This window comes from Melanerpes formicivorus, unplaced genomic scaffold, assembly GCF_026170545.1.
Source record: "Melanerpes formicivorus ecotype bairdi unplaced genomic scaffold, bMelFor1.0.p_v2 SCAF_1, whole genome shotgun sequence".
Lineage (NCBI taxonomy): Eukaryota > Metazoa > Chordata > Aves > Piciformes > Picidae > Melanerpes > Melanerpes formicivorus.
The window spans coordinates 38582067-38609402 of NW_027142353.1; the positions used below are offsets into that span (position 1 = coordinate 38582067).

General features: G+C 41.4%; 1 protein-coding gene across 4 annotated transcripts in view; it reads left to right on the top strand.

The window, feature by feature from the left end:
• Positions 1-27336, top strand: part of CNGA3 (cyclic nucleotide gated channel subunit alpha 3) — a 41052-nt gene that overhangs the window by 9320 nt on the left and 4396 nt on the right. For 3 of the 4 annotated variants that reach the window (XM_068140462.1, XM_068140485.1, XM_068140471.1), the window contains exons 2-7: positions 3693-3824; positions 10989-11105; positions 17241-17420; positions 19000-19053; positions 21997-22116; positions 25749-25856. In XM_068140462.1, the coding sequence (XP_067996563.1) occupies positions 3724-3824; positions 10989-11105; positions 17241-17420; positions 19000-19053; positions 21997-22116; positions 25749-25856 (680 nt within the window). In that variant the 5' untranslated portion in view covers positions 3693-3723. The remainder of the gene's footprint in view (positions 1-3692; positions 3825-10988; positions 11106-17240; positions 17421-18999; positions 19054-21996; positions 22117-25748; positions 25857-27336) is intronic. The other variant, XM_068140480.1, reaches the window with a different exon arrangement.

Genomic DNA, 27336 nt, shown 5'->3' on the forward strand with positions numbered 1-27336 from the left:
TGGGTTTTGTTTGTTTGTTTTGTCATTAGCACTTTCCATGCGTACATCATTAGTTATTGTGTCAGCAAACCTTCCCTGCACTGAGCAAGAGTGTTTCACTGAGCTGCACATATAGAGTGTTCAGTTTCCCATTCTGAGAGCATATGTTTAATTTGGGTGCATGTAAGGCAGTAGTTCACATGCTTTTCACTGATTTACCTATATTGCACATCAGTTGACATCAAATTGAGAAATAGATCTAGTTGATGTGGGTCAGACTCAAGTTCCTTGCACCCCTCTTTTTTTTATCTTGCTATCTTGAAATGTTCATATCTCAGTGTTCCTTCTTTTTATCAGCATCATTAATGAGAGTTTTTCCTATGGAACCCTGAGGAATATTGTTCTTAAACTTTTGCTGTGGTGACCATGAATGATGAATCCCATTCTTGTTTTGTGTCTTCTAAGAAGCTAGTTTTTAATCCAAAATAGTGTTTGGTTTCATATCCTGTGACTTAATTTTGTTTCTTTAGTGGTATAGCTTTTGGAAGTCTAAATAAGGTACACAACCATTTCCTCTATTCCATGCTTCACTGGCATACTTAAACTGTTCCAGGAGATTTGGAATATGAAATTCCAGTATCTATTAGTAGTGTCTAACTCCAGACTAGTAATACTTAATTTCAGGAGATGACTAACATTTGGAGAAGCCATACATCACATCTACAGTGTTTGAAATGTAGAAAGGCATTATTCAGGTTCAGAATCAATGTATCTTTTTAACAGAGTTCCTTATTTTGTTGGAGATTACAAACCAAGTGAACCCTGTTTTAAGAGCTGTTGTAGATAGACATCCATCTGTGAATCAGTGGAACTGAAAAGAGCATTATTGTTGCATAGTGTGGCAAAATTAGCAAGGTCTTAACTTGGTACTAACTCTGTGATGGAAATACGGCCTTAGAAAAAAGTCAAGGCTTTGTTACCTGTTTTATGAATCATTCTTCTTTTCCCATTATAAAGCTTTTAGGACCACAAACTAGAATAAAGGAGAAGCTTAACAGGGGTTACATGGGTGGAGCATATATGGCATTGTTATTGGAAGAGTTACAACTCCCTCTCTCCATCATTCCCTCCCTTCTCCAATGTGATGAGTTTTAATATTTTAGAGAACAATAAAATTATTTGGCTGAGCTTTAAAGGAGAGCAGGGTCTATACAGAGCAGTAAAATTCAAGCAGATCATGCCACTTTACTCTTAAAGTGGTATTTTGTGAGAGTATAGCTCAAAGCAGTGAAAATGAAATAGGTAGCATGAGCAACTATTAATAGAAAGATTTTGGTACTGTGCCTTACTTTCTGTGTGTATGTAATTTCTCATCAGGAAGCATGCTGCTCTGTTTTGAAGTAAAGTGGTTGTGACACCCTGCTTACTGACTCATAGCCTCCTGTTGTAACTTCAACTCTTGGCAGCGAGACAGACTGTAATTTGTAGGCTACTTTTGTGGATTTTGGTAATATGAAATTTTGAAGAAATCAGTAACAGCAGAATTTGAATTGTGTTCAAATATGAGAAATGGGAGTTACCTTAATACTGTTTACAGCAAAATAGATGTTCTAATAACTAAAGCATTATTGTGTATCATCTAACTCTGTGTGTAGTAGAAGCAGTAATGGTAATTTAAAAATGATTTATGGAAAATCTTCCTAGAGAAGAGATATTTTTAGCATCTTACCTATTTTAAAATGTATTCATTTGACTGGCTAATTTATTAATAACAATGTTTGTCTAGCAAAGGCTGAGTAATTTTAAAGGAAATACTATTTTATATTTATAATGGTATACGTTAACATAGTCTTAAACAGTTTGATGGTGTTTTTTGAATAGAGACTGTGAGACTGTTCCAGTTAACATTTTTATATGTAGCTCTGCTTTTAGCATAAATTATCTGTACTTCAAGAATTAGTTCTTGAGTGAACATTCAAATCTAAGAGTAGGTTGAAAGGTCTGGCTTTTTTTTTTTTTTTTAATACCAGTGTGTGATAGAAATACCTATCTTTTCATCAGTAAAACTTTACTCAGACTGTATCTACAGGGCTCATTTTAAGGAGACATACAGTTATACATTGACCTGTGTTGAGACACAATTAGTAATGGGAAATACTAATTAGGTTTTCAGTTGCTAAATAATGCCCAAGGGCTATTTGTAGACTTAATGTCATTATTTCTCCATGGAAGAATCAAGTTTAATCTATGTTGTATTTTAAAATATATTAAATAATTTAAAATGTTGTATATGATTACCTTTAATGTTCTGAGAGTTGAAGGAAGGGTAAGTCATAGTTTCATAGTTTCATTCAGGGTTGGAAGGGACCACAAGGATCATCTAGTTCCAACCCCCCTGCCATGGGCAGGGACACCCCACACTAGATCAGGCTGGACAGAGGCTCATCCAGCCTGCTCTTAAACACCCCCAGGGACGGGGCCTCGACCACCTCCCTGGACAACACGTTCCAGGGTTTCACCACTCTCATGGTGAAGAACCTCCTCCTCACATCTAGCCTGAATCTCCCCACCTCCAGCTTCATTCCATTCCCCCTAGTCCTATCACTACCTGAGATCCTGAGAAGTCCTTCCCCAGCCTTCCTTTTTTTTTAAGGAAGCAGGTACATAACATAGATCTAATCATGGGTTGTGAGCTTTGCTTCAGGAATAATTCAGGGCAGAATGCTAGTTTCTGTTAAGATCTGTATTTCATTTGATGCTAAAGCTGAATGTTGTATGGTCAAAGAGATAGAGGATGAGAAGCGAAAAAGGTCTGAGGTAGTTGAATGATCCTGAGAGAATTTAATTCTAGTCATATCTCAAAAAAAGTTTATGAATGTATCTTCACAATTAAAAACATTGAAAATTCAGAGCTTTTAGTGAAAGGCTTTCAGTTGCTCCTTTTTAAGACACTTGTCTTAAAACATGTTTTGCAGGTGATAGATGTGATGTGACTCTGGTAAGGCCTTAAAGGCCCAATCTGAAAAGCAGTTTAGGTCAGTGTTCTAAATCTTGTAGGAACTGGACTGCTAAATTATCTTAACAGAGCTTGTCTTGAGGCAGGGTAATAAAAATGATATATAGAAATAATGGTAGAAAAAACCCTAGTATGTGTTTAGTGAAGAGTTTGGACAATACAGGATTAATGCATAGCACATACTAAACCAAGGGATACATTTTGTTAATTACCTGTTGGTAAATATGCATTTTCAGAGTGGAAAACAAGAATAAAACAGGTTATATTAACACAAGAGGATCAACTTCAAGTGGAATGGGCTGTCCTAGCACATGTATTACCTAGCTTTTTTTATGTCTGGCTTTCTAACTGTATCCTTTGAATGGGATTTTAAGTACAATTTCATTACAAATAATAGGTATGAAAATGTAGGTATCCAGAAAGCCCAAAGACTAAAAAGAATATAGTGTCATGTACCCTGTTTCATTGGTCATGATGAATTTTCTTTATTAAGCTTTTAATAGCACTTTTTTTTTTCTACATGGTGCAAATGAATCAAGAAACAGGTATCATATTGTGTGTGTAAATATCTACTGGCTATTCTTCAAATTGATTAATTTGCTTTTTACTCATATATTGCTTTAATAAATCACTCTTTTTAAGTAATGAGCATGTTTCTTTCACATAATTCACAAATATTTTTTCCCTTCTGTTTCAGCTGTCATGTAGATGTTGATATGTAAAGCAAAATGGCAAAAATCAACACCCAACATTCCTACCCTAGTATGCACAGATTGTCTGTCAGAACTACTGATGAAGATATTGAAAGGATTGAAAATGGCTATATCAGGTAATGTATTCCTCTCATCATAATCTCTAGCTCTGCATTGTCAGTGTTACATTGTGATATTATTGGCTCAGGGCACATAACTGAGGTAAATGACATAACAATGTCTACCTAAAGTACAGAAGAGACAGCAGCAGGAAGGTTGTCATGGCTTGCTGTTTTGGAACCATAACCTATAGTACCTTAGGAATGAAGGTCATTTTTACATCTGTGGGAATTACACCAACTCATTAAGGAGAAACCTCTTTCTCGAGTCACCATGTGGACAGCAGGGTACAAAGAAAAAGAAGTCCTCCTGGTGCCATGCAGTGAAAAGCCTCTGAAGTTTTCTTTAAAATGTAGCCTCTGTAAATTGCCATGTTCCTCTAATAAGGAACATTTGTAATGCATAAAGAATATCAGCATTTTCATACTAGATTTTCAGAGTCTTTCATTGTATGCTGGACCTGTAATATTTCTTTTTCATTCACCTTTCTTGGTTTTGATAGTTTTGAACTGGCAATTTAAAATATGCCATTAAGCTTGCACTTGCATTTTTACACAGTAACAGACATTTGTCTAGTCTGGACGAATCCTGCTGGGCTTGCAGGAAAGTGTCTGATGATCCACAGCACCTGTACAGGGTGGAAAAAAAATGTTTTCCTTTTGATTTCTCAGTCGTTTACTACCCCACTACAAGGACTTTGTCAAACTGTCACTTGCTGTTCAAATGTGTACCCAGACTCAAAATCCTGCTGGGTTGATAGGACTGCCTGTGTTATGATACTTTTGGGATTACATGCCCCTAGCATTTAGCGTGATTGTGATCCCTGTCCTATTTGAATTGCCTTTTTTTTTTTCCCTCTGATTGCTCATGTGATACTTTCTGTCATGTAGATGTACCTACACTTCTGAAAATGGAGCTGCTTTTATTCTGCACAGAATGGCTTGCTTGTCTTAGTTATATTACCCTGTGGTCTCCTTAAGGAGAATTGCAAGAGCTGTGTACCTTTGTCTCCATTTACAGTGGTACCTCAGAAACAGAGAAAACAGATAGAAATTAGTCTCATCCTTTCCTTTTGTTAATGTCCTTATTATGGAGGATATCAGTGATTGGCAGCTCACAGAATGGAGTTACTGGCATGGCTGTGAGAGTGTGATTATAAAGGTTTAAATGTAGAATAACTGCAGTCATCTGCAGTTTCAGAGGACAGTGGCTTGCTTATGACAGATAGAGGGGCTGAAATACGAATTCCACCTTATCCTGGTGGTCTTGAAGAGACATTTATTTTAGAGAAAGCTTGCTGTTACTAGTAACAATTAGAGATGTTTATAGAGGACTAAAAAGATAAGTCTCACTCTGTAAAAGACATCTCACATTTAAGGTTTATGGATTGCTGAAGTGATTGCTAATAAGTGTATACAATACCTATCCAAAATTTTAGCTCTTTTTTCTACACAGCTATAGACATTAGAAAAAAAACCCACAGGTTTTCTAGAGTAGCAGCATTTCTTCTTTGTCTTAATATTCCTTCAGCTCCTGTTGGCTCTAGTTCAACAAAGCAAGTATAAGCATATTGCTTAGTTCTTACTAAAGTCAATGGGTGTTAAATTTATGCTTGATGCAAAAGATGTGCTTAAGTGCTTTTCTGATGTGGAGTAAAGTATTATCAAGGAAAAGCATTCACCTCAACAGTTAACAGAAAGCTTCTGTTCTTTAAACTGTCATTCTCAGCTGTGCTCTAGTAGGTGATTCATGTGCCCATATTCTTACAGTGTAGCATGCTATAAAGTTGGTCCATTTTGTTGAAACAAAAATCAGCAAAACCAAAAATAATAAATGAGTCTTCATTTTTAAGATCCAACCTCTGTATAGAAGGAGGTCAAATAGGCAGCACATTCATTTATAGACAGAGGTTGGCTATCTTAAAGTGTGAAGTAGGATTCAGTTGTGCCTTGTAGACATCTGGATTTCACTGTTGTTATGTGAGTAGGTATATTAAATTCCTGCTGTTATCAGTGGAGATGTAATCAGTACTAATAGACAGTGGAGTCTAGGGATCTGTTCATCTTAACACTGAAGTTGAATAGCTCTTCAGGCTCATTTGGCTGTTTATGAGAGCTCTTTAGTTCCATAACATAGACGTTTCAAGTTATTTGAGATACCATAGAGCATCTGAAGCATTTAGCTGGGGCTAGTGGATGTGACATGAGACCTCTGTGTTTTGGACAGGTCAGAGAAAGTATTTTGAGGTATTCCAAGTGGTACTAGACCACAACTGAGGGAACTGAATCAAGCCCTAAGATAGCAATTCACTATAATGGTGTAATGATATGTATATTTTTATATAGTTTATAATTTAATATCTTGGGCAGTGGTATTTTCAAACACTGTTGTAACTTATTTACACAGTATATTTTCAGGTTCTATTTAGTTGTGGGTATTACATTCCACATATAAAGACAGTTAAATTATTCAAGCACAGAACCTCCAACACAGTGATTCAAATTGGAAATACAGGTTTTGTGATCTGCAGTTTTCCCACAAATGGGATTCCATGGCAGGTTAGCTGGGGACTCATGGCTTGATCCTCTGCCCAGTATCTTCCCAGATACTCTGGCTATAATGCGAGCAGTCCTTGGCTCCGGGAGGGCTAAGGGGCCTTTCTTTTGTCATGTCCAGTTCACAGTCTGGAGCTTGCCCACGGCTCAGAGAGGTCTAGGGGGCCTTTCTCTTGTGTGCTCTGTCACTGGTGTGGTAGGTTGAAAAGGCTGATCCTCCTATCACAGGCGAAAATGAGACTCAGACAAACGGATTGCAAAAGTGGTGGAAAGTTTAAATGGAAAAGCAGTGAAAATTTTACAGAGAACCATAAGCACAGTGACAAAAGAGAGATCCCAAAGCATACCCAAAGGCATCGCCCCCACCTGAGGGTGCAGCCAAACCCCCCCGGGCTCTTTATGCTGCCCACCCCCCCGGCCTTGGGCCTAGTGAGGCCCAAGAGGCCGCAAGATGGCTTCCCCCATTACCAGGTAGCGGTAAGGGAAGAAAGAGAGAGTGCAGGACCCCCCGCTGATGTCTTATAAGGGAGCAGGGCATTATGAGGTGAAACACCTGGCTTCCCGTGCCCACCCACTGGGCTGGACCCTTCGGGACACTGGAGGTGTGTCTCATGTGGTCGCAGCAGGGGGCACCCAACCTGAACCACCACAACTGGGCTGTAGCTGCTTCTGGGATTCAATTCTCTTAAGAGTTTTCCCCTTTCTGTCTTGGTCCAGATGCAAGGCCTGGGTGAAGCTGTTAGTCCGCTAGAGCAGGTTCTTCAGCTGCTACTTGGGCAGCATTTGGCTCTTGTCTCTTTGTGGTAAGCAGGCCCTCAGCTGCTACTCTGGCAGTATTTGACTCGTGTTGCTTGCTGGCTGAGAACAAGGCAAGTTGCCTAACTTCTTGGCTGGTTTAAATACTGTCCCAAGACAATTAATGCCCTTTGGTAACACAGAACCCTGATAACTGGACCTATAGAATGGGGCATATCCAAACATGGCCAGGGGCATACACAGTTCACAGCTGTGTCACAAAGTTAATCACACATGCTACCTGTTTATCTGGACCCCAGGAAGTGTCAAGGTTAGCACATTCACAGGTGCTTAGCCCGTTGTCTGGGTTAGGGCAGGTTTTGGGGTTTCACCCTTCAGGACAAATGGGAAATTAGATATTCAGCTTATATTAAAAGCAGGTCACTGCCAAATTCCACTCTTGAAGTCTGGCTCATTGACGTTACTCAGAAGGGCTTCACTTTAGATGATCATAACTTCAAAATAATTACTACTAAATGAAAATTCTGAATTATTTGCATGTATTTTAAGTGCAAATGGACTTTTGGAGTTTGCTTGAAGATCTTTGTGCAAATTTAGAGCTGCATTAAATCAAGGCAAGGGACAAGTACAGAGCAGGTGCTGATGTAAATATCCTTCTCAGACCTTACTCTGCTAGGTACCTTGAAAGCATGGGAATAAATTGGCTCTATAAAGAGCACAGAAGAGGCATGAAGAAATGTCAGCATCAGTGAATTTTCTCTAAGATATGGTGACAGTGCTACCTTTGTGGAAGTAAAACTGTGGGGGCTAAATTTGCCCTCTTCAAGAAACTGCTTAGAGAAGTCTTGTGGGTTAGGGCTCTGGAAGTGGTGGTGGGAGCAGGGCTCAAGAGAGCTGTTTGGTATTCAAGTACCACTTCTGCCAAGCTCAGGATCAGTATCTCTAAGAGAGGAAATCTGGACCTGGATAGTTGAGCTCAAGTGGAAAAAGGAATTTTGCAGTACATGGAAGAAGGGACTAACCACTTGGGAAGGGTGGGGTGAAATGAGGAAATCCAAGGCCTTCATGGGACTGAACCTGGCTAGGAACATCAAGGTCAACAGGAATCGTTTTTTTTCAAGTATATCAGAGACAAAAGGAAAACAAGGAAAAACTAGGACTGCTGTCCATGGCAAGTGCCATGGTGACAGAAGATGCTAAGAAGCTGGAGTTACTGAATGATGCCTTTGCTTCAGTCTTTACTGCTCAGGTCAGCCCCCAGGAGTCAGGAGTGCCTGACTTGGGAGACAACAGAAGAAGCCTGGAGGAAGGCAGAGTTTCCCTTAATTGAGGAGGATCAAATTAGTGATCAGTTAAATAAACTGGATACCCACAAGTCCATGGGTCCTAATGGGATGTACCTGTGAGTGCTGTGACACCTGACAGAAGTTATTGCTGAGTCGCTTTACATCATCTTTGAACAGGCGAGGTGCCTGAGGACTGCAGGAAAGCCAGTCTTACCATAGCCTCTAAAAGGGCAAGAAGGAAGACCCAGGAAACAACAGGCCAGTCAGCCTTACCTCCACACCTCGAAAGATGATGGAACAGCTTGTTCTGGGTGTCATGTCCAAGCATGTGGAGGAAGTGAAGGTTATTAGAAGTAGTGAACATGGATTCACCAAGGGGAGGTCATGTCTGACTGATCTGATAGCCTTCTTTAAAACCAGTAATAATGAGTAAGTAAGAACAGAAGTAGCAATATTAGAAATTGTTGCTGTCTAAGATAACACAGAACATGTTTTTATCTGTAAAAAGGAATAAAATGGCTTACTGTGAGCCATAGTAGTTCAGTCTAGAAGACTGACAAGTCCAGTATCCTTTCTGCAGCGGGTTTGTAGGTAGATGCTTCAGGAAAAGGCGGTGGGGGTGGGGGAAGGCAGCAAACTGCAAGTATCTACAATGTACTTCTCTCTGGTACTGTCCCAGCACTGAGCTTGGGAGACTTCTTGAGCTGAATGTAGGCTCCCTGTAGCTAGTCATCCATAATGGATTTCTGTTTGTTCATTCTCCCCAAGAGGCCATATTAGCTTTGGCATCTACAATATTCTCAGCACCCACAACATAAACTAAGTAATAAAAGTTTTCCAATACTAAGCAGTGTCTATTAGTGTCTATGGATCTCTCATTAGAAGAGATGTAGAAAACAGTGAATGAGTTGAGAATTCTGTGGAGTATCAGGACCTGTCCTTTCTGGTATGGTTTTGTGGTGGGTTGAAATTACCCCCCAACTAATTGGAATTTACCCTCAGAGTAAATTACCAAAAAGAAAAACTTGAAACTCAGAAAGCAAAATTAAAGTTATATTTACAGAAAGGTAAACTAAAATCTAGAGGGATAAAATGCGATGAATGTGTACAAAATATATTTACAATTCAGAAAAAAACAAATACAAAGATCCCCTTGTACAGAATCACCCCCATGTATGGTCCAGGGGGACCACTGTCAAAACCTCCTGCCTTTATTTCCTTCCTGTCACCTCACAGACAGAATATTGAGCCAGCAGAAGGTCAGGAAAGGGAGATAATGGAGCAAGCCATGCAAGCCACAGAAGAGAAGAAGTGAGAAGAGCAGGATGGTTGGTGCAGCGAGCTTTATCCTAGTCAGCAGACAAATGGAATGATATAGACAAATCAGTTGTTACTCTTTTGTATCCAATGGCTAATTTTATTTACCTTTTACTATTTTTCTACTCAAAGTCTTTGAAGTTTTCCCATTCTTGTTTATAATTAAAACATTAGCTAAGCTACCAGCTCCAAACCATAACAGTTATGTTGTGTAGAAATAATAAAATGTTAGCTTTCTGTTAGCCATTTTCTCAGCTGTGAGCACACACAAAATTGGGCTGCTCATGGATGTTGCCAAGTCTTGTGAAGATACTCAAAGTATCAATGTTTTCCTGGCAGTCCACATTAACACTGATGTGAGAGTTCTTGTTTGCATTACAAAAGGGGAAAAAAGTAATCCTTAATCAGTGTCTCAGAGTCTTGTAGAAGTAAATATCAAGAGTAAAAAGCAGAGAAAAACCTAGGAGTCTGGCAAAAAAAATCCACAGTGAGCTTAATGGCATAACTACTGTCTGCAGTTGTGTGCGCCTGGGCTGTTGTGGTGTTTTCCATGTGTGGCAGTAGACTGAGGTGCCTCATCTCATTGCTGCCAGAGCAGCCCTGAAGATCTGCAGCCTGTTTTGCTATACAGTAGGTGAAGTTACAGTTATGAAGTGAGCAGCATTAGGCCTGGAGTAGTGAAACTGGTGGCAACAGGCCAGTAAGAACAGCAGTGATGCTGCTCAGGGCTAACAACCGTATAATCACTTTTCCATTTCAGATCAAGCAAGAATGATGACAAAATGAGATGTGTATTTGCTTTGAGACATAAATAGGAACCACACTGGTAGAAAATTGACTGGTAAGCCCAAACAATGTCTAGAAGGACAGTACTGAAAAAAGCAGTGGGCAGTCACTATAAAGGCCCCTGTGGATGAGCTCCATGTTGAAGGAAAGCTGATGATGCCTTACTGGAGGTGTTAAAGTAGAAAGCATGCTTCCCGTAATTGTGTATCTGCACACCAGAATAGTATTGACCAGTCAGGGATCAGCTTCTGAGCTTGCAGGAATAGATGGCAGAGCCTTCACTGACTTCATGTGGTATTGGATGGCTTCAGAAAAGTAGCAGTATGTACTTAGCTCTGTGTTTTATTACAAAACATATGCCATTTTAGTAGGACAAGGACAGTTTGCTGCATTGTTTTCTGATGTGGTGGAAAAAATCAGATGAGGAGGTGTCTGCTGGAGACTGTATGGAGTTCTTAAAAAAAGAAATTTGATTTTGCAGAACCCATTCACTGTGTGAGGATGCCTCTTCAGAACTGCAGAGAGTCATCTCTGTGGAGGGAAGGCATGTATCTGAGTCCCAGACAAGCTCATTCACGGGCCAGGGAGCAATGGCAAGGTAATATGCTAACTAATACCATTTACAGTATTAAGTTTAACTTTTTGAAAGAGATTGGCACAATTAGTAGGCAAAGTAAGAAGAACCACGGCCTTCCAAAGAAATTGATGGAGTCCATCAGAAATCAGTCTATAAAAAGTAACAGAAGTTGGTTTTGATCTTGATTTGAAACTCATTGTTTACTCATTGCTTATAAAGCCCTTAGAATCCTAGAGATGCTGAAAGAACTTGCACAATCTGAATACATGAAAGTAAATTATTTTTACATTATTAGATCTGAAAATACATTGATTCTTGAGGAAATGCATGATGAGTGGTAAGCGTTTCTCTGAGTTTTTAGAATCTCAGTGGTATTTGTTTGCAATGTGTTAGGAGCCTTAGTCGGTGAAATTGAAGTCAAACATTTGCTTAAGTGATTTACTCAGCAGGATTTAATCATAAACTTGGAGTTTCAGAAACTTAGTGTGTTTGCTTCAAATATTTCCAGATGATGTTACAGAGCTTTGTCTTCACACACCATTATTGCACACAATACAGACTGTACTCAGTTTAAAAATAGTATATTTCAAAGAGCAAAGAAAAACTCATTATAAGCCTAGAGTAATTTAAAGAGTGTTGCTTGCACTTCAGCCTGTTGGATGGTGGAGAATAAGCTTATATTTTTGTGTTTGGTTGTCAGACAGCTACACTAGTGTGTGTAGATGAAATGTCTACAAAAAAATTGGTTCAGATGGAAAACATTTAGAAGTGTGTGTTTTGTGTAACCATAAAGCACACAACTTTACAAACTCATGTTGAAAACTTCCTTTTTAGTCATTTTTCTTATGTTGGCTTTTACCCTTTTCCAGGATAGTTTTAATTACACATGTATGTAGCTGCTGTTACTTATGCTCTGAGTATGCAAAGAAGCCTGTGATGAACACATGAATGCTTAGCAATTTAAATACGGTAATGGAACGTGCCTCTTGCATGCACATTTCAAGGATCTAAGACAACAGCATTTGATGGACTTCACTGAGTATCTTACTTGAGGATATAAAGGACAAAAAAAAGGAAAAAAGGAAAGCATGGCAGAAATAAGAAAATTCTGTTTCTTTGTTCAAATAGAGAGGCTCTCAATCTCATTTGGTAAAATCTGCTTGCTCTTTAGCTAACTGGTCTCATCAAAATGCTTTATTTTCTAATGGAAGTAAGAACATCTATATTAGTAGTTTTCCATACTAGTGCTTGTGTGAAAGCTGAGTTCTGCTCAGGCAAAGAGAAAAATTCTGTTGTTTGGTTTTATGTTGCTTTTTTGAATAGAGTGAGTAATCTATTAAAAATTCTCAGACTTTTATTTTGCATTCTTGTCAGGCTTTCAATTTTCCTACTTCTTGGCAAGTGTAGGTGATTTATATGATGCTGTCTTGGTATAAGAGCACTAGAAAGAGCTATAGAATTTGAAATATCTTTTTCTAATTTATGATACATGATATTATTCCTGCCTTTTTTGTCCTTTATATTTTAAGATATGAGAATGTGAGCAAGATCTATGAGGAGGTGTAGTGAGGTCTTTGAGAACTGCAATCAAAAGCAGGTGTACTTTACTATAAGATTTAAATTGCTCATATCAACCTCTTTATGGATTCTGAGCAGAGAGAATGTAAAGAACTTTCCTTGAGTAGCCTGAGGTCTGCATAAGCAGTTAAGCATTGTTCAGGATTTAATTATGCTATTTTCAAGGTCAGGTTTGGGAACCCTGAAATAACACTACTTTTGTCCAAACTAGACTGCTGATAGGAAATTATACAATGTATTTTATGGGCAACAAATATAACAAATTTCCTTTTGAACTTTGAAGACTTTGTGTAGATTTGTAATGTGAATTAGTGGGTAGAGACAAGAGTAATAAATTAATTATCTTGGAATGATTTTTTGCTTATCTCATTTCAGTGCCCTGTTAGAAATTTAGAATCAAGAGGTAGTGCTTCCTATGCAGTAGGCAGGCTTATATGTGATAGGCAATTAATATGTCTGCAGATAGGCACTTTAAAATCACAAGGATGGGTCTTTGTGCAATCAGATCTAAAGAGATCCTTGCTCACTGCAAGTGGGTTGGACAAGATGACATTTAAAGGTCTCTTTTAACACAAATAACCCCATGATTCTGTGAATTTTTATCATTCCATATTTTGATGTCCATGCTCCCTCACCAGCTATTCACTTTTGTTTCTGCTATGTGTACCAGACCTGGAGCATGTAATCCTATATTTTATATCTCCTGATTTTGTGTCAGACCAGGATTCACCAATTATCATCAAATTTCAGAATTTTAGAATAGAATTGAATTAACCAGGTTGGAAAAGACCTTTGAGATCATTGAGTCCAACCTGTCATCCAACACTATCTAATCAACTAAACCATGGCACCAAGCACCCCATCAAGTCTCTCCCTAAACATCTCCAGTGATGGTGAATCCACCACCTCCTTGGGCAGCCCATTCCAATGGGCAATCACTCTTTCTGTGAAGAACTTCTTCCTAACATCCAGCCTAAACCTCCCCTGTCGCAGCCTGAGACTGTGTCCTCTTGTTCTGGTGCTGGTTGCCTGGAAGAAGAGCCCAACCGCCACCTGTCTACAACCTCCCTTCAGGTAGTTGTAGAGAGCAATAAGGTCTCCCCTGAGCCTCCTCTTCTCCAGGCTAAGCAACCCCAGCCTCTCCTCATAGGGCTTGTGTGCCAAACTCCTCACCAATTTTGTTGCCCTTCTCTGGACATGTTCCAGCAAGTCAACATCCTTCCTAAACTAAGGGGCCCAGAACTTGACACAGTACTCAAGGTGTGGCCTAACCAGTGCTGAGTACAGGGGCACAATGACTTCCCTGCTCCTGCTGGCCACACTGTTCCTGATACAGGATGTCATTGGCCCTCCTGGCTGCCTGGGCCCTCTGCAGGCTCATGTTCAGCCTACCATCAACCAGTACCCCCAGGTCCCTCTCTGCCTGGCCACTCTCCAGCCACTCTGACCCCAGCCTGTACCACTGCATGGAGTTGTTGTGGCCAATGTGTAGAACCTGGCACCTGGATATGTTAAATCCCATGCTGTTGGACTCTGCCCATCTGTCCAGCCTGTCGCGGTCCCTCTGCAGAGCTCTCCTACCCTCTAACAGATCAACACCTGCCCCCAGCTTGGTGTCATCTGCAAACTTACTGACGATGGATTCAATGCTCTCATCCAGGTCATTGATAAAGATATTAAAGAGCATGGGGCCCAGCACTGATCCCTTGGGGACACCACTAGTGACTGGCTGCCAGCTTGATGTGGCACCATTCACCACCGCTTTCTGGGCTTGGCCCTCCAGCCAGTTCCTAACCCAGTGCAGAGTGCTGCTGTGAGGCCATGGGCTGACAGCTTGGCCAGGAGTTTGCTGTGAGGGGTGGTATCAAAGGCCTTGCTGAAGTCCAGGCAGACTACATCTGCAGCCTTTCCCACATCCACCAGGCGGGTCACCTGCTCATAGAAGGAGATCAGGTTGGTCAGGCAGGACCTGCCCTTCCTAAATCCATGCTGGCTGGGCCTGATCCCTTGGCCATCCTGTAAGTGCTGTGTGATTGCACTCAAGACGACCTGTTCCATAATCTTGTCTGGTACTGAGGTCAGGCTGATGGGTCTAATTCCCTGGCTCATCCAACCGGCCCTTCTTGTGGCTGGGGATCATATTGGCCAGTTTTCAGTCTTCTGGGACCTCTCCAGTGAGCCAGGACTGTTGAAAAATGATGGAGAGCAGCTTGGCCAGCTCATGTGCTAGCTCTCTCAGCACTCTAGGATGGATCCCATCCAGTCCCATGGACTTGTGGGGATCCAAGAGGCTAAGCAGGTCTCTAACTACTTCCTCCTGTATCACAGGGGAACTATACTGCTCCCTGACTCCATCTGCCAGCTCAGGAGGCCAGTTGTCTGGAAGACAACCTATCCTGCTGTTAAAATTTGAGGCAAAGAAGGTGTTAAGTGCCTCTGCCTTTTCCTCATCTTTTGTTACTATGTTCCCCTCCATGTCCACCAAGGAGTGGAAGTTGTTCCTGCCCCTCTTCTTGCCATTAATACATTTGTAGAAGGATTTTTTTATTTTTCTCACAGCAGTTGCTAGTCTAAGATCTAAATGGGCTTTTGGCTCTTTTAAATTTTTTCCTGCATGACCTAGCAACATCCTTAGACATGCCATGTGTTACCTCACCTTCCTTCCAAAGATGATACACCCTCTTTTTATCCCTTAATTTACCCAGAAGTTTGTTGCCCAACCAGGCTGGACGTCTGCCCTGGTGGCTCATCTTCCAGCACATTGGCACAGCCTGCTCCTGTGCCTTCAAGATTTCTTTCTTGAAGTTGGTGCAGCCCTCCTGGACCACTTTGTATTTAAGGGCTGTTTCCCAAGGTACCTTCTGAGTTAGTTCCTTAAGTAACCTTAAGTTCCTCAAGTCTTCCCGCTGGAAGTGCAGAGTAGAGGCTTTGTTGCTGTCTCTCTTAGCTTGAGTGCATAATGAAAACTCAATTATTTCATGGTCACTGGACCCCCAACAGCCTCCAACCACCACATCTCCCACCAGCCCTTCTGTATTGGTACAAAGAAGGTCAAGCAGAGCCTTACCCCTGGTAGGCTCACGCAACAACTGGGATAAGAAGCTATCCTTGATACACTCTAAGAACCTCCTAGACTGCCTCCTCTCTGCTGTGTTAAGTTCCCACCAGATATCAGGAAGGTTAAAATCGCCCATGAGGACAAGGTCTGGTGATCTTGAGACAGCCTCTAGCTGCCTATAGGATAATTCATCAACTTCTTCATCTTGGTTGGGTGGTCTATAACAGACTCCAACCAGGATGTCTGCCTTGTTGGTCTTCCCACTAATTTTCACCCACGGGCACTCAACCTGATCATCTTTGATCTCTAGTTCCATGGCATCTAGAGCCTCCCTGATGTACAGGGCCACCCCTCCACCCCTTCTCCCTCACCTGTCTCTCCTTAAGAGCCTGTAGCCATCAATTACAGTACTCCAATCATGTGAGTCATCCCACCACATTTCTGTGATGGCAACTACATCACAGCTTTCCTGCTGTAACAGGGCTTCCAACTCCTCTTGTTTGTTACCCAAGATTTGTGCATTAGTGAACATGCACTTTAGCTGAGCTGCTGGTTTCACCTCTGACTCCAGCTTACCACCCCCAGACTCCTATCTGGGGGGACTGGTTTCAGCCCCTTCCCCCTTTGAATCTAGTTTAAAGCCCTGTCAAGCAAACCTGCCAACTCCCTTCCTAGAACCTTTTTCCCTTTGGGGGATAGGCCATTCCCATGTGCTAAGATCTTTCTCCCCCTCTGGGACAGGTGTACTCCATCTGTTGCTAGCTGACCTGGTGCCTTAGAAAGTTCCCCAAGATTAAAAAAACCAAAATTCTTTTGGTAGCACCAGCCTTTGAGCCACTTGTTAATTACAGCTGCTGACCTGTTCCTTTCAGTATTCCTTCCTGCAAGTAAGGGTATTGATGAAAAAATTACCTGTGCCCCTGACCCCTCAACCAGTTCTCCCAGAGCCTTGAAGTCCTTTTTGATTGCCTTGGGACCTCTGATCCTTGCTCCCTAACTGCATAACTATTGAGGTATAGTAATCAGAGGGCTGTACCAGACTAGGCAGCCTTCTGGTAACATCCCTGACCCGGGCCCCAGGGAGTCAGCAGACTTCCCTGTGGGAAGGATCTGGCCAACATATGGGGCCCTCTGTTCCCCCCAGGAGGGAATCACCAACAACAATTACCCTCCTCTCTTTTTTTGAGGGAACAAGTCCTGATGTGGGGGGCAGGCTGTTTTGTCAGAAGTCAGTTGCCCGTCCTTGACCACTTGGTTTGCCTCCACTTGGCCAGGATGTTCTTCTGTTGCTCTTGCAGTGCTGGTACAGTGGACTAGGAACTGATGTGTGAAATACTTTCCTGATCCACTATAAAAGGTCATGCATTAAGTTGTGGGTAGTGACAGGGTCCACACAGTTAATCCATCAAGTTTAGTTTTGTGGCAGGTGGAGGAGTGCAGAAATGTCCTTAGTAAGGATGACTTCAGCTATCTGATGTTCTTGTCTGTTTCAGTCAGTGTTTTACATCTGTTCCATGCAGGCTATCACGATTTGTCATATCTGTGAGGTCATGGGCCACAAGACATTTGCACCATGAAGACCAAAGACCTGATTCTTTCCTAGAACGGATCCGAGACCCAGAGCTTGTAGAGGTGTCCAGCAGGCAAACAAATATCCGCTCCTTTCTGGGTATCCGAGAGCGGCCTGGGGGAGTAAACAGGTAAGAAGATGTGTTTATTCTTTAAACAAAGATGACTGAGGTTATGCTATTTTCTTTGTGACTAGGATGTAAGTTTTATTTTAAGAAGAGAGTAAGGAGCTTAACATAGGAGATGAACAGAGTGTCTAATGCTGCCCAGGAATCTTCATGTAACTGAATGTGTCTTTCAGCAGCCTTTCTCTTTCCCTTGGAAACTTGCTGGGGCAATGACCGTGAAATAAAGGCTTTTGATCACGCTGCTTCAGGCAGAATGGTTTGTGAAAACTGGAATTTTATCATATACTACCTGTGCAACTTCATGTTGTTAAACTCTGCTTTGCTGAGGGTGAATGCAGTTTCTGTTCCAAGAATCAAGGGTGTTGCTAACTGTGGCTTTTCAGGACATTAATTTGATGCACGTTATCTGCAAGTGTTAGGAAACCCAAAACATGCAGTTGTGCAAAATGTGTCATTGTTTTATTACTCTTACTCAGAAGTTCAGCTACTAACACTACAGAAGGTTCTGACGCAGAAATGAGAAAATCTTTTAGCTGCTGACTTAACTTGTTAGTACATACTCGGTCTTTGGTACAGAAGGCAGATTAAGTCTTACCTTAAAATTTTTCCAATAAATCAACAGAGGTTTGCAACACAAACCTTCATGTGTTTAGAGTTTTTTTACTTGATGAATTATTACTACTCTCTAAAGGCATGATCTAGTGCTTTAAATTTAACTCCAGCTAAAAGAGGAAAATGAAGCCCCAAGACAACGGTTGACTTTCTCTTTGGCATTATGCTTTGAAGCACAGATTGCCATATTTTTTACGCAGTTGAAGTTTGGTAGGTAAGCAAGTAATAAATTGATTGGTTTCAAAATCTCAGCTAGTAATTCAGATTAAAGCAGGAACCTTCAAAGTGCTGTGCATAATACAGGCTACATGTAGTCCAGCACAGCCTTAATATCTTTGCTTAATCTATTCCTTAGAAATGCAGCTCAAAAGCACGTTTGTTGAATCAGCCAGACTGCTGTCTGATATTTCAGACTTGTGGATCTGTAGCAACTGCAAATTCAAATAAATGATCCTAGGCAAACAAACCTCTATTTAAGGCTAATAGAAGAAGTGAATTTGGGACTTGCCTTCTCAGTTCTATACTGCTACCATGTGACAGTTAACTCCTAGTTATTCTACCATGAAGACTTAATTGTGCAGCTCTGGTAGGTATGCTTATTACTTCACTGCAAGCTTTGACACTGCATCTGTGAAGACTTGAAAGGATCAAAGAAAGCTTAAAATAGTAGCCAAATGAGTACAGGGCTAAAAATAGTAAGATACATGTTGCCAGGCAGTAATACGCCTGAGAACAAGCTTTGAAAATCAGATGTGGTCATAAGCGTGTGTGCCAAGCACGTGGTAAAAAGAAACTGGTGCCTTGAAATAGTTATGTAAAGACGCTTATCACTGCAGTCAAAGTTGACCTTCCTAATCTTATCAGTGCATATGTGAGAAGCTAGTAAGGCAGTCTGTCATGTCTGTAAACACGTGTATGAAATACCAACAGTCTTTACACTCTTTAATGTGTTTTATTTAACTTGATGCAGTCACTGGCCCTTGGCCAGGTTTAATGTCAACTATAGCAACAACACCAATGAAGAGTAAGTACTGGTAACTTCCAAACATCTTTCTGCTAGCTACTAGCTCCTCTCTTTTCCCCTTTCCATCCTAGTAGTATAAACTATCCCTATAATATATCCATTCTATATAATATAGATTTATTGTATTCATTCATAGTATAAACTCCTTGTACCTAAGCCTTTCCTAAATGTATAGTTTAAATATAAAGATCTAGTTTTCCTAGTCTTCTCCCTGTTAACTTCTTTTTGTCTGAAGTTACCCTTACCTCTCAAAGAATGAATTTGATTAAACACTTAGTCCCTACCTCCTCTAGTTCAGCTGGTTGATTTTACTGCATTGCCAATTCATTTATTAATTCTTCAGTTTTAAAATGTGATTCACATATTCATTTTCTAATAGTAATTGTCCCCTTTTAACCTACTAGTCCCTTTTTTGCAAATCAAGTGAGAAATGGATACTTATCCAGGGCACCAAGAAAACACTCATGTAGCAGTCTAAATAAAACTAATAATTTCTTTAAAATCTGTGTTTCAGTTCAGCAGATATTGTTGGTATAGATATAGAAAGAGTAATGGGCAACATAGTAAAGTTTGCATTACAACAGACAGAAGTCCGTTTGGAGTCTGTCTTATGTATCTCACAGTGTTAAACCAAAGAGAAACCTCTTGGAAAGGTGAAAAGCTCCAGTGGTTTTAAGTCACCCAACACCAGTGTTTGTTCCATGTCGTAGACCACAGCTATCTGAGGACATATCTGCCCTGTAGCAGCTTCCACAAATGGCCCTACCCTTTGAAAGCTGTGTTTATTCGTAGTTCTTACTTTCTGGTATGACTGCTAGACATTTTAATTATTGAGGGGCAATGTTAATGCAACTGTGAACTGCCATTTGGATCAGGCACCATGCATATTAACATGCAGTAAAATCTTGACTTTTTTTAAATAGGAAGGAGTTTTTGAGGCAGGTTTGAAAAAGAAGCCATGAAGTCCAGGGGGGTCAGTGGCAGAGTGTCACGATGTAGTTGGCCTTGGAGCCTTTGTACCCCTTACTCCAGAAACCTAGGGGCCTGCCCCTGGTTTCACCAGGAGGCTTCTGCCACAAGCTCCATGTAGGACCATTCTCACCGGCCACAGTGTACAGCACATTCTTGATCTCTGGTCTAGTTCGAACAGGTCCCAGAACCTCCTGTAACAAGCACATTTGTAGACAGGACTGCCATTCACTGCATATACCTTTTTCGGATCTGAGTAATATGAGCAAGTGTATGTGAAAAGCACAAGTAAGATCTCTAAACTTTTTACCTGATGGTTTCTGTGAGCAGCACATCTTCAAATATTATTACATATTCTGTCTGCTGTGCAATGATGCTGTCACTGAACTAATTTGTCCTTTATTGACTTCAGTGCAAGGGGAGAATCAGACTCAGTTTTGGCAGTTCAAAGGAGAACATGTAGCTGCCACTGGAATCAGAAGTCCATGGCTTTCATCCAAACCAGACCTTTTGTGTGGACAGTTACTTTTATATATGCATTACCCACATACACTTGGGATGTCCAGAACGTTTAGGTGTTTCTGTCCAGCCAGCATGGGGCCAATTCCTGTTTCAAGTAATAAAGAAATTTCAAATACAAAACAAGATCTCAGATGATGAATTTCTGCTTGAGCAAATGAGTGCACTTCTTTAGCCTACATGATTCTTGACCAATTCAGGTAGCAGATTTTAGCTTTAAGATTAAGTATTGGCAGAATCTTAAGAAATATATCAACTTTCTGAAGTTTTGAAGAGGATGCATGAGCCTAACAGTGTAAGTTATCATAGTTCAGGACTCTTCTGTTCAGGTGGACCTAAGAATGGAGGAAGTCAGGTCCTTCTTTATATCTGGCTCCCATTCTAATTCTAAAGGCTGCACATATTTGAACAGTATGGAAAAATCCATATCTGGAATTAAATGTTGCAGCTTGAGTCTGTGCTGGATACTATGAAATTATAGGATATATTGAAGTTAAATGGTCCATATTTTGCTTTATTGCATGAAAAGCAAGTAATAAATATGGAGACAATTGTGATGTCATGAAGTCTACACAAAATTCCCATTTGTTTGAGCAAGGATGAAACTTCATGATTAATGCTCAGCCTTTGAATATGGTGGCAATCAAATGCTTGGCAGAGCAACTGAGGCAAGGCTTCTTCCACCAGATATGGACACCTGCATCTGGTCTAGGCAACCCATTCTTCCTTTACAGTTGATGGAAAGAGAAATATACTTTTAGGGCACAAGTCATCTTGTAGATATGGCCTATGAGATATGGACTAACTTGTAGATACAGATCTCTAATGTAGAGAACCAAAAGAGGTTGGCTTAATCATGTTGACTATAAAGCATTTATAAAAAGACTGCTATTTAGTTAAATGAGACACATGTCTTTATTTAGACATTGACTGATTCTTTTCCATGGCAATTTTTGAAGCCAGAGGTGATTAATTAAATATAACTATGTTGGTTTTAAAGAACTAGGAGAGGAAATTCAGCATCATTTCATTTAATTGCCATTAAAGCTTCCGACAGTCACTGTGAAGTTTTGGATATGCAAAGAATGTTGACAGTTTGTTAAAGCTGTCTCAGGTTCTATTATAATTTGATAGATTACTTTTTAAATACCTGAGTTCTAAAGAATGAAACAAACTAGAAGCATTTAGTTAAAATCAGCCTGGTACACTATTGTCAGTATTGTCACTGGAAAGGTCAAGAAAATGTGACTGACTAATGCACAAAATCAGCCAGCTGGTTACCTGGTGTCATAGTGTGGTGTTGTTAGTTTGAGAAGCCTCAGTCTATAAACCTGTTTTTACCATTTAGATGCCTGTCCTACCCTGCCCTCAGTCTAGTCTAGTTTCCTACACTTTAACATCCACTCTCTCCCTTAACTGCTAGAATATTACTAAGCCTTGCATTGTGTTATGCAGCAAAAACGATGAAAAGAAAGAGGTTAAAGAGGAAAAGAAGGAGGAAAAGAAGGAGGAAAAGAAAGAGGAAAAAAAGGAGGAAAAGAAAGATGACAAAAAAGATGATAAAAAAAAAGAAGAGTAAGTATAACGAATGAACATGTGCTTGTGACCTTCCTCCTACACTACAGAGCAGGATATGGGATGTCGTCGTAACACTTTCACACCAGTTACTGTTCTCTAGGCCGCAGAATGTTAGCCTGTCAAATCTTTAGTATGTTTTCCCCTTTGGAAATGTGCTACGGCTCAGAATAGTTGTTGGACCTGTAAGACCTGTCATGAACAGCTTCCTAGATCAGTAAAAGGGAATTTAGGGAGTTCACATTGATTTGCTGTTGAAGATCATCTCTTGAGGACATTTGCAGGATAGCAGCAGCCAGCTTTGGAGGTTTGCATGGGCTTTTCATTGTTCCAGAATATCCATCATGATTCAGAGCACATGAACCAAAAATCTTGATTTGGACAAAGAGCAAAAATGTAGAAAGTGTCAGATCTACTAGTAAGTTTAGTTATTACACTGACTAGCATATTTAATTACTTAATATAGTGCAGTTCATTACTAGTTGTCACTAAAGTTTGCTTCTTCCAGTTAGGAGATACTGTATTTCTGAAAAAAAATTAGATCATTTGAGTGCTTTTGGCAGAGGTGGGTCCTGCTCATTTTGTTCCACCTAAGCTGACTCAACCATAGCACAATTTAATGTTACTAATCATTAAAAATAGCAGTGATAGATAAAAAGAGAATACATTTGGGTGGACTTCACAATTAAATAGAATAGAGTGGAGTGGAGTAGAGTAATACACTGCAAGTTTCTGTGTATGTAGATGATGGATATACTATTGTAGGCATGGGGACATGCAGTTAGGAGTTGCTTCCAAATGGAATCTACTTTATCTCAAGATTATGACTTCCTTAATCAAAGCTTAGTTTGATTAGAAAGCTTTTGTTCTAAGGATTCTCTTTTGGCGATCACTATTGAAGTAAGAGCCTGAATTTGCAGTAGCCAAAATTGTTTAAAAATATTTCAGCAAAGAAAATAAATATTTTAATGACTAGAATCATAGAATCAATAAGATTGGAAGAGACCTCAAAGATCATCAAGTCCAACCTGTCACCCAAGACCTCATGACTCTTAAACCATGGCACCAAGTGCCACATCCAGTCCCCTCTTGAACACTTCCAGGGATGGTGACTCCACCACCTCCCTGGGCAGCCCATTCCAATGGCTAACAACTCTCTCTGTGAAGAACTTTCTCCTCACCTCGAGCCTAAATTTCCCCAGGCGCAGCTTGAGACTGTGTCTGGGAGAAGAGACCAATCCCCTCCTGGCTACAACCACCCTTGAGCTAGTTGTAAACAGCAATAAGGTCTCCCCTGAGCCTCCTCTACTCCAGCCACATTGCCCTTCTCTGGACACATTGAAGTATCTCAGTGTCCTTAAATTGAGGGGCCCAGAACTGGACTAAGTACTCAAGGTGTGGCCTAAGCAGTGCAGAGTACAGGGGCACAATGACTTCCCTGCTCCTGCTGGCCACACTAAGAATAGAATAGAATAGAATAGACCAGACCAGGTTGGAAGAGACCTTCAAGATCATCCAACCTATCAACTAATCCATGGCACCAAGCACCCCATCAAGTCTCCTCCTGAACACCTCCAGTGATGGTGACTCCACCACCTCCCTGGGCAGCCCTTTCCAATGGGCAATCACTCTCTCTGTGTTGAACTTCTTCCTAACATCCAGCCTAAACCTCCCCTGTCACAGCCTGAGACTGTGTCCTCTTGTTCTGATGCTGGCTGCATGGGAGGAGAGACCAACATTCACCTGGCTACAACCTCCCTTCAGGTGGTTGTAGAGAGCAATAAGGTCTCCCCTGAGCCTTCTCTTCTCCAGGCTAAACAACCCCAGCTCCCTCAGTCTCTCCTCATAGGGCTTGTGTTCCAAACCCCTCACCAACTTCATTGCCCTTCTCTGGACACGTTCCAGCAAGTCAACATCCTTCCTAAACTGAGGGGCCCAGAACTGGACACAGTACTCAAGGTGTGGCCTAACCAGTGCAGCCTACAGGGGCAGAATGACCTCCTTGCTCCTGCTGGCCACACTGTTCCTGATGCAGGCCAGGATGCCATTGGCCCTGCTGGCTGCCTGGGCACTCTGCAGGCTCATACTCAGCTTACCATCAACCAGCACCCCCAGGTCCCTCTCTGCCTGGCCACTCTCCAGCCACTCTGACCCCAGCCTGTAGCTCTGCATGGGGTTGCTGTGGCCAAAGTGCGGAACCCAGCACTTGGGTGTGTTAAATCCCATGCTGCTGGACTCTGCCCATCTGTCCAACCTGTCGAGGTCCCTCTGCAAAGCCTCTCTACTCTCCAGCAGGTCAACTCCTGCCCCCAGCTTGGTGTCGTCCACAAATTTACTGATGATGGACTCAATCCCCTCATCCAGATCATCAATAAAGATGTTAAAGAGCATGGGGCCCAGCACTGATCCCTTGGGGACACCACTAGTGACTGGCTGCCAGCTGGATGGGGCACCATTCACCACCACTCTCTGGGCTCGGCCCTCCAGCCAGTTCCTAACCCAGTGCAGAGTGCTCCTGTCCAAGCCATGGGCTGACAGCTTGGCCAGGAGTTTGCTATGGGGGATGGTGTCAAAGGCCTTGCTGAAGTCCAGGTAGACTACATCCACAGCCTTTCCCACAGCCTTTCCCACATCCACCAGGGGGATCACCTGATCATAAAAGGAGATCAGGTTGGTCAGGCAGGATCTGCCCTTCCTAAATCCATGTTGGCTGGACCTGAGCCCTTGGCTGTCCTTCAGGTGTGCAGTGATTGCCCCCAAGATGATCTGCTTCATAATTTTCCCTGGCACTGAGGTCAGGCTGACAGGCCTGTAGTTTCCAGGTTCCTCCATCCGGCCCTTCTTGTGGCTGGGGATCATGTGTGGACCTCACAATTCATTTTTTCCTCTAATTACATACAACATGCCTAATTGATGTCTATTCCATACCAACCTTTCTCATGATGGGGAAGGGCATTTCTGAGGATATTCTACACATGTTGTTAGCCATGCTGTTCTTCAAATCTTCTTTAAATCCCAGACCTGTATGGTTTATTTAGCATCTTTTCATTGTCAGGAGGCCTGTGGAACCAGGGCTGTAAATGTGTGACATTTGATTTTTAATAATAACATATATATAGTGTATAACTACAACTAATATATATACACACACGGAGTCTTACTTGGCTAAATATGCATTTGAATACGTATGTGTTTACTTCTTTATGTTCATACAGTCACTTCCATAATAGGAATTGCCAAGAACATAAAAATGTATCTTCAATGGAAGACTTTTGTTCTCTAGCAGGGGAATGTAGCCTTCTAGCTGGGATGATAATAAACATTTAATGTTTTACTTTTTTTTCAGTGGAGGTCCAACGCAGGAAGGCTGTGGGTTTGAGCATGGGCAATGTGAATGTCTGCGTTTTTCTTTCCAGTCTTACTTTTTCTAAAGTTGGGTCAAGCAAATAAATAGACTGTGTCAGATGGCATGAGTCTAGTATTTGGTATCTTGTCGGGAGCTGTCTGCATGGATACTTTCTCTTCTAAAGCAGCTGTGAGTTCATTGTGGGAAGAGCGGCCTCCAGAAGAGGGAGATCCAGCAGGTCGCTTCATTACACTTCCAGCATAACATTGTACGTTTCACTTTGCAGGAAGAAAAAAGAGATCTTTGTAATAGACCCTTCAAGCAATCTTTACTACAATTGGCTGACTATAATTGCAGCACCTGTGTTCTATAACTGGTGTATGCTAGTGTGCAGGTATGGATTTAAGTTAACAATTTTAGATTTCAAATCTAGTGTCTTGTTAAGTTTCCATATGTAAATCATCCTCTTATCTCTTGGCAGTAATTTTTGGGCAGCTTACCTAGCAGATTTGTTGTCCATATACCCTTGGGGATATACCGTATACAGAGCACTGGGAATAAATGCTCAATGTTTCTTCTTTTGTCTTGGAAATTTTGTTGTAACTCGCAATCAGCGTCCTCCTGAGTGTTGGCCGTTGCCTTTGTGTGCCACCTACTGGCTGCCTACAGCGATGTGCCTTGGTGCAGGCTCAGTAACCGCTGATGCAGATAGGTCTTTCAGTCACCAGCAGGGAGCAGAAAGGAGGGCTGGGGGCAGTATAAGGCCTCCATAGATGCTTGAAAGATGGGAAGATCTTGCTCGAGTGTTTATTTTCCCATGTAAAATGTTGTGATAGTTTCAGGCTATGCCTTTAAAATTTTTTCACATATTTTGAACGGAAAGTAGTAAAATGTAAATAAATCACTATTGGGAGTAAAATGGAAAATAATGATAGTTCTGAACAATCCCTTTGGAGAGATAAAAAACTTAAACCAAAAAGTTGCTTCCTTGGGCTGGGAGATACTAACTTTGTGCTTCTGTTGGCTTCTGCTTGACCTTGGCTGCATTGTTTTGGCTAAGTCTAACATCTCTCTGCTCCTTTCTCTTGTCCCTTTTGTACAGGGGGGTAAAGAGGGGCAGGGAGAGAGAAGCTATTAGCTTCCCCTGCTCTTTGGCCAGGGGATCCTTGTGCTGTTCATTAACTGTAAATACCTGTAAATACTGTACAATTTTGTACATTGCATTTCATTATAGACTGTAGTTTTGCTTGTAAATACAGCTTTCATTTGCTTCCAGCTGGGGGGGAGAATTTCAACCCACCACAAATGTAGTTTGATCCAAAGTAATGGAATGCTGTGGAAGTGGTTCACTTAAACTGTGTCAGCTAGCAGGGGGTGATGAGGATGGTTTGCTACTCCAAACCAAATCTTTTATTTGGGAATTATCTTAATAGAGATGTGTAACCCATGAGATCTGATGCATGTTTAATTGAAGGGTTATGTGTAGCCCTCTATAAATGCCCTTGTGTGGCATATATGTGTTTGAGTTTTGCTCCTGGCTTAAACACCTTTGAATTCTGAAAGATCCTAGTGTCTGTTGAGACATAGCTCTTGTGTGAAGATGGCTAGGCATGGAAATATACTGCCCTTAAATTTTCCATGGTGGCAATGTGCATTAACATGCTGCTGGGACGCAGGTACTGCAAGTACTCTGCTTATTCATAGTTTCATAGTTTCATTCAGGGTTGGAAGGGACCACAAGGATCATCTAGTTCCAACCCCCCTGCCATGGGCAGGGACACCCCACACTAGATCAGGCTGGCCAGAGCCTCATCCAGCCTGGTCTTAAACACCCCCAGGGACGGGGCCTCGACCACCTCCCTGGACAACACATT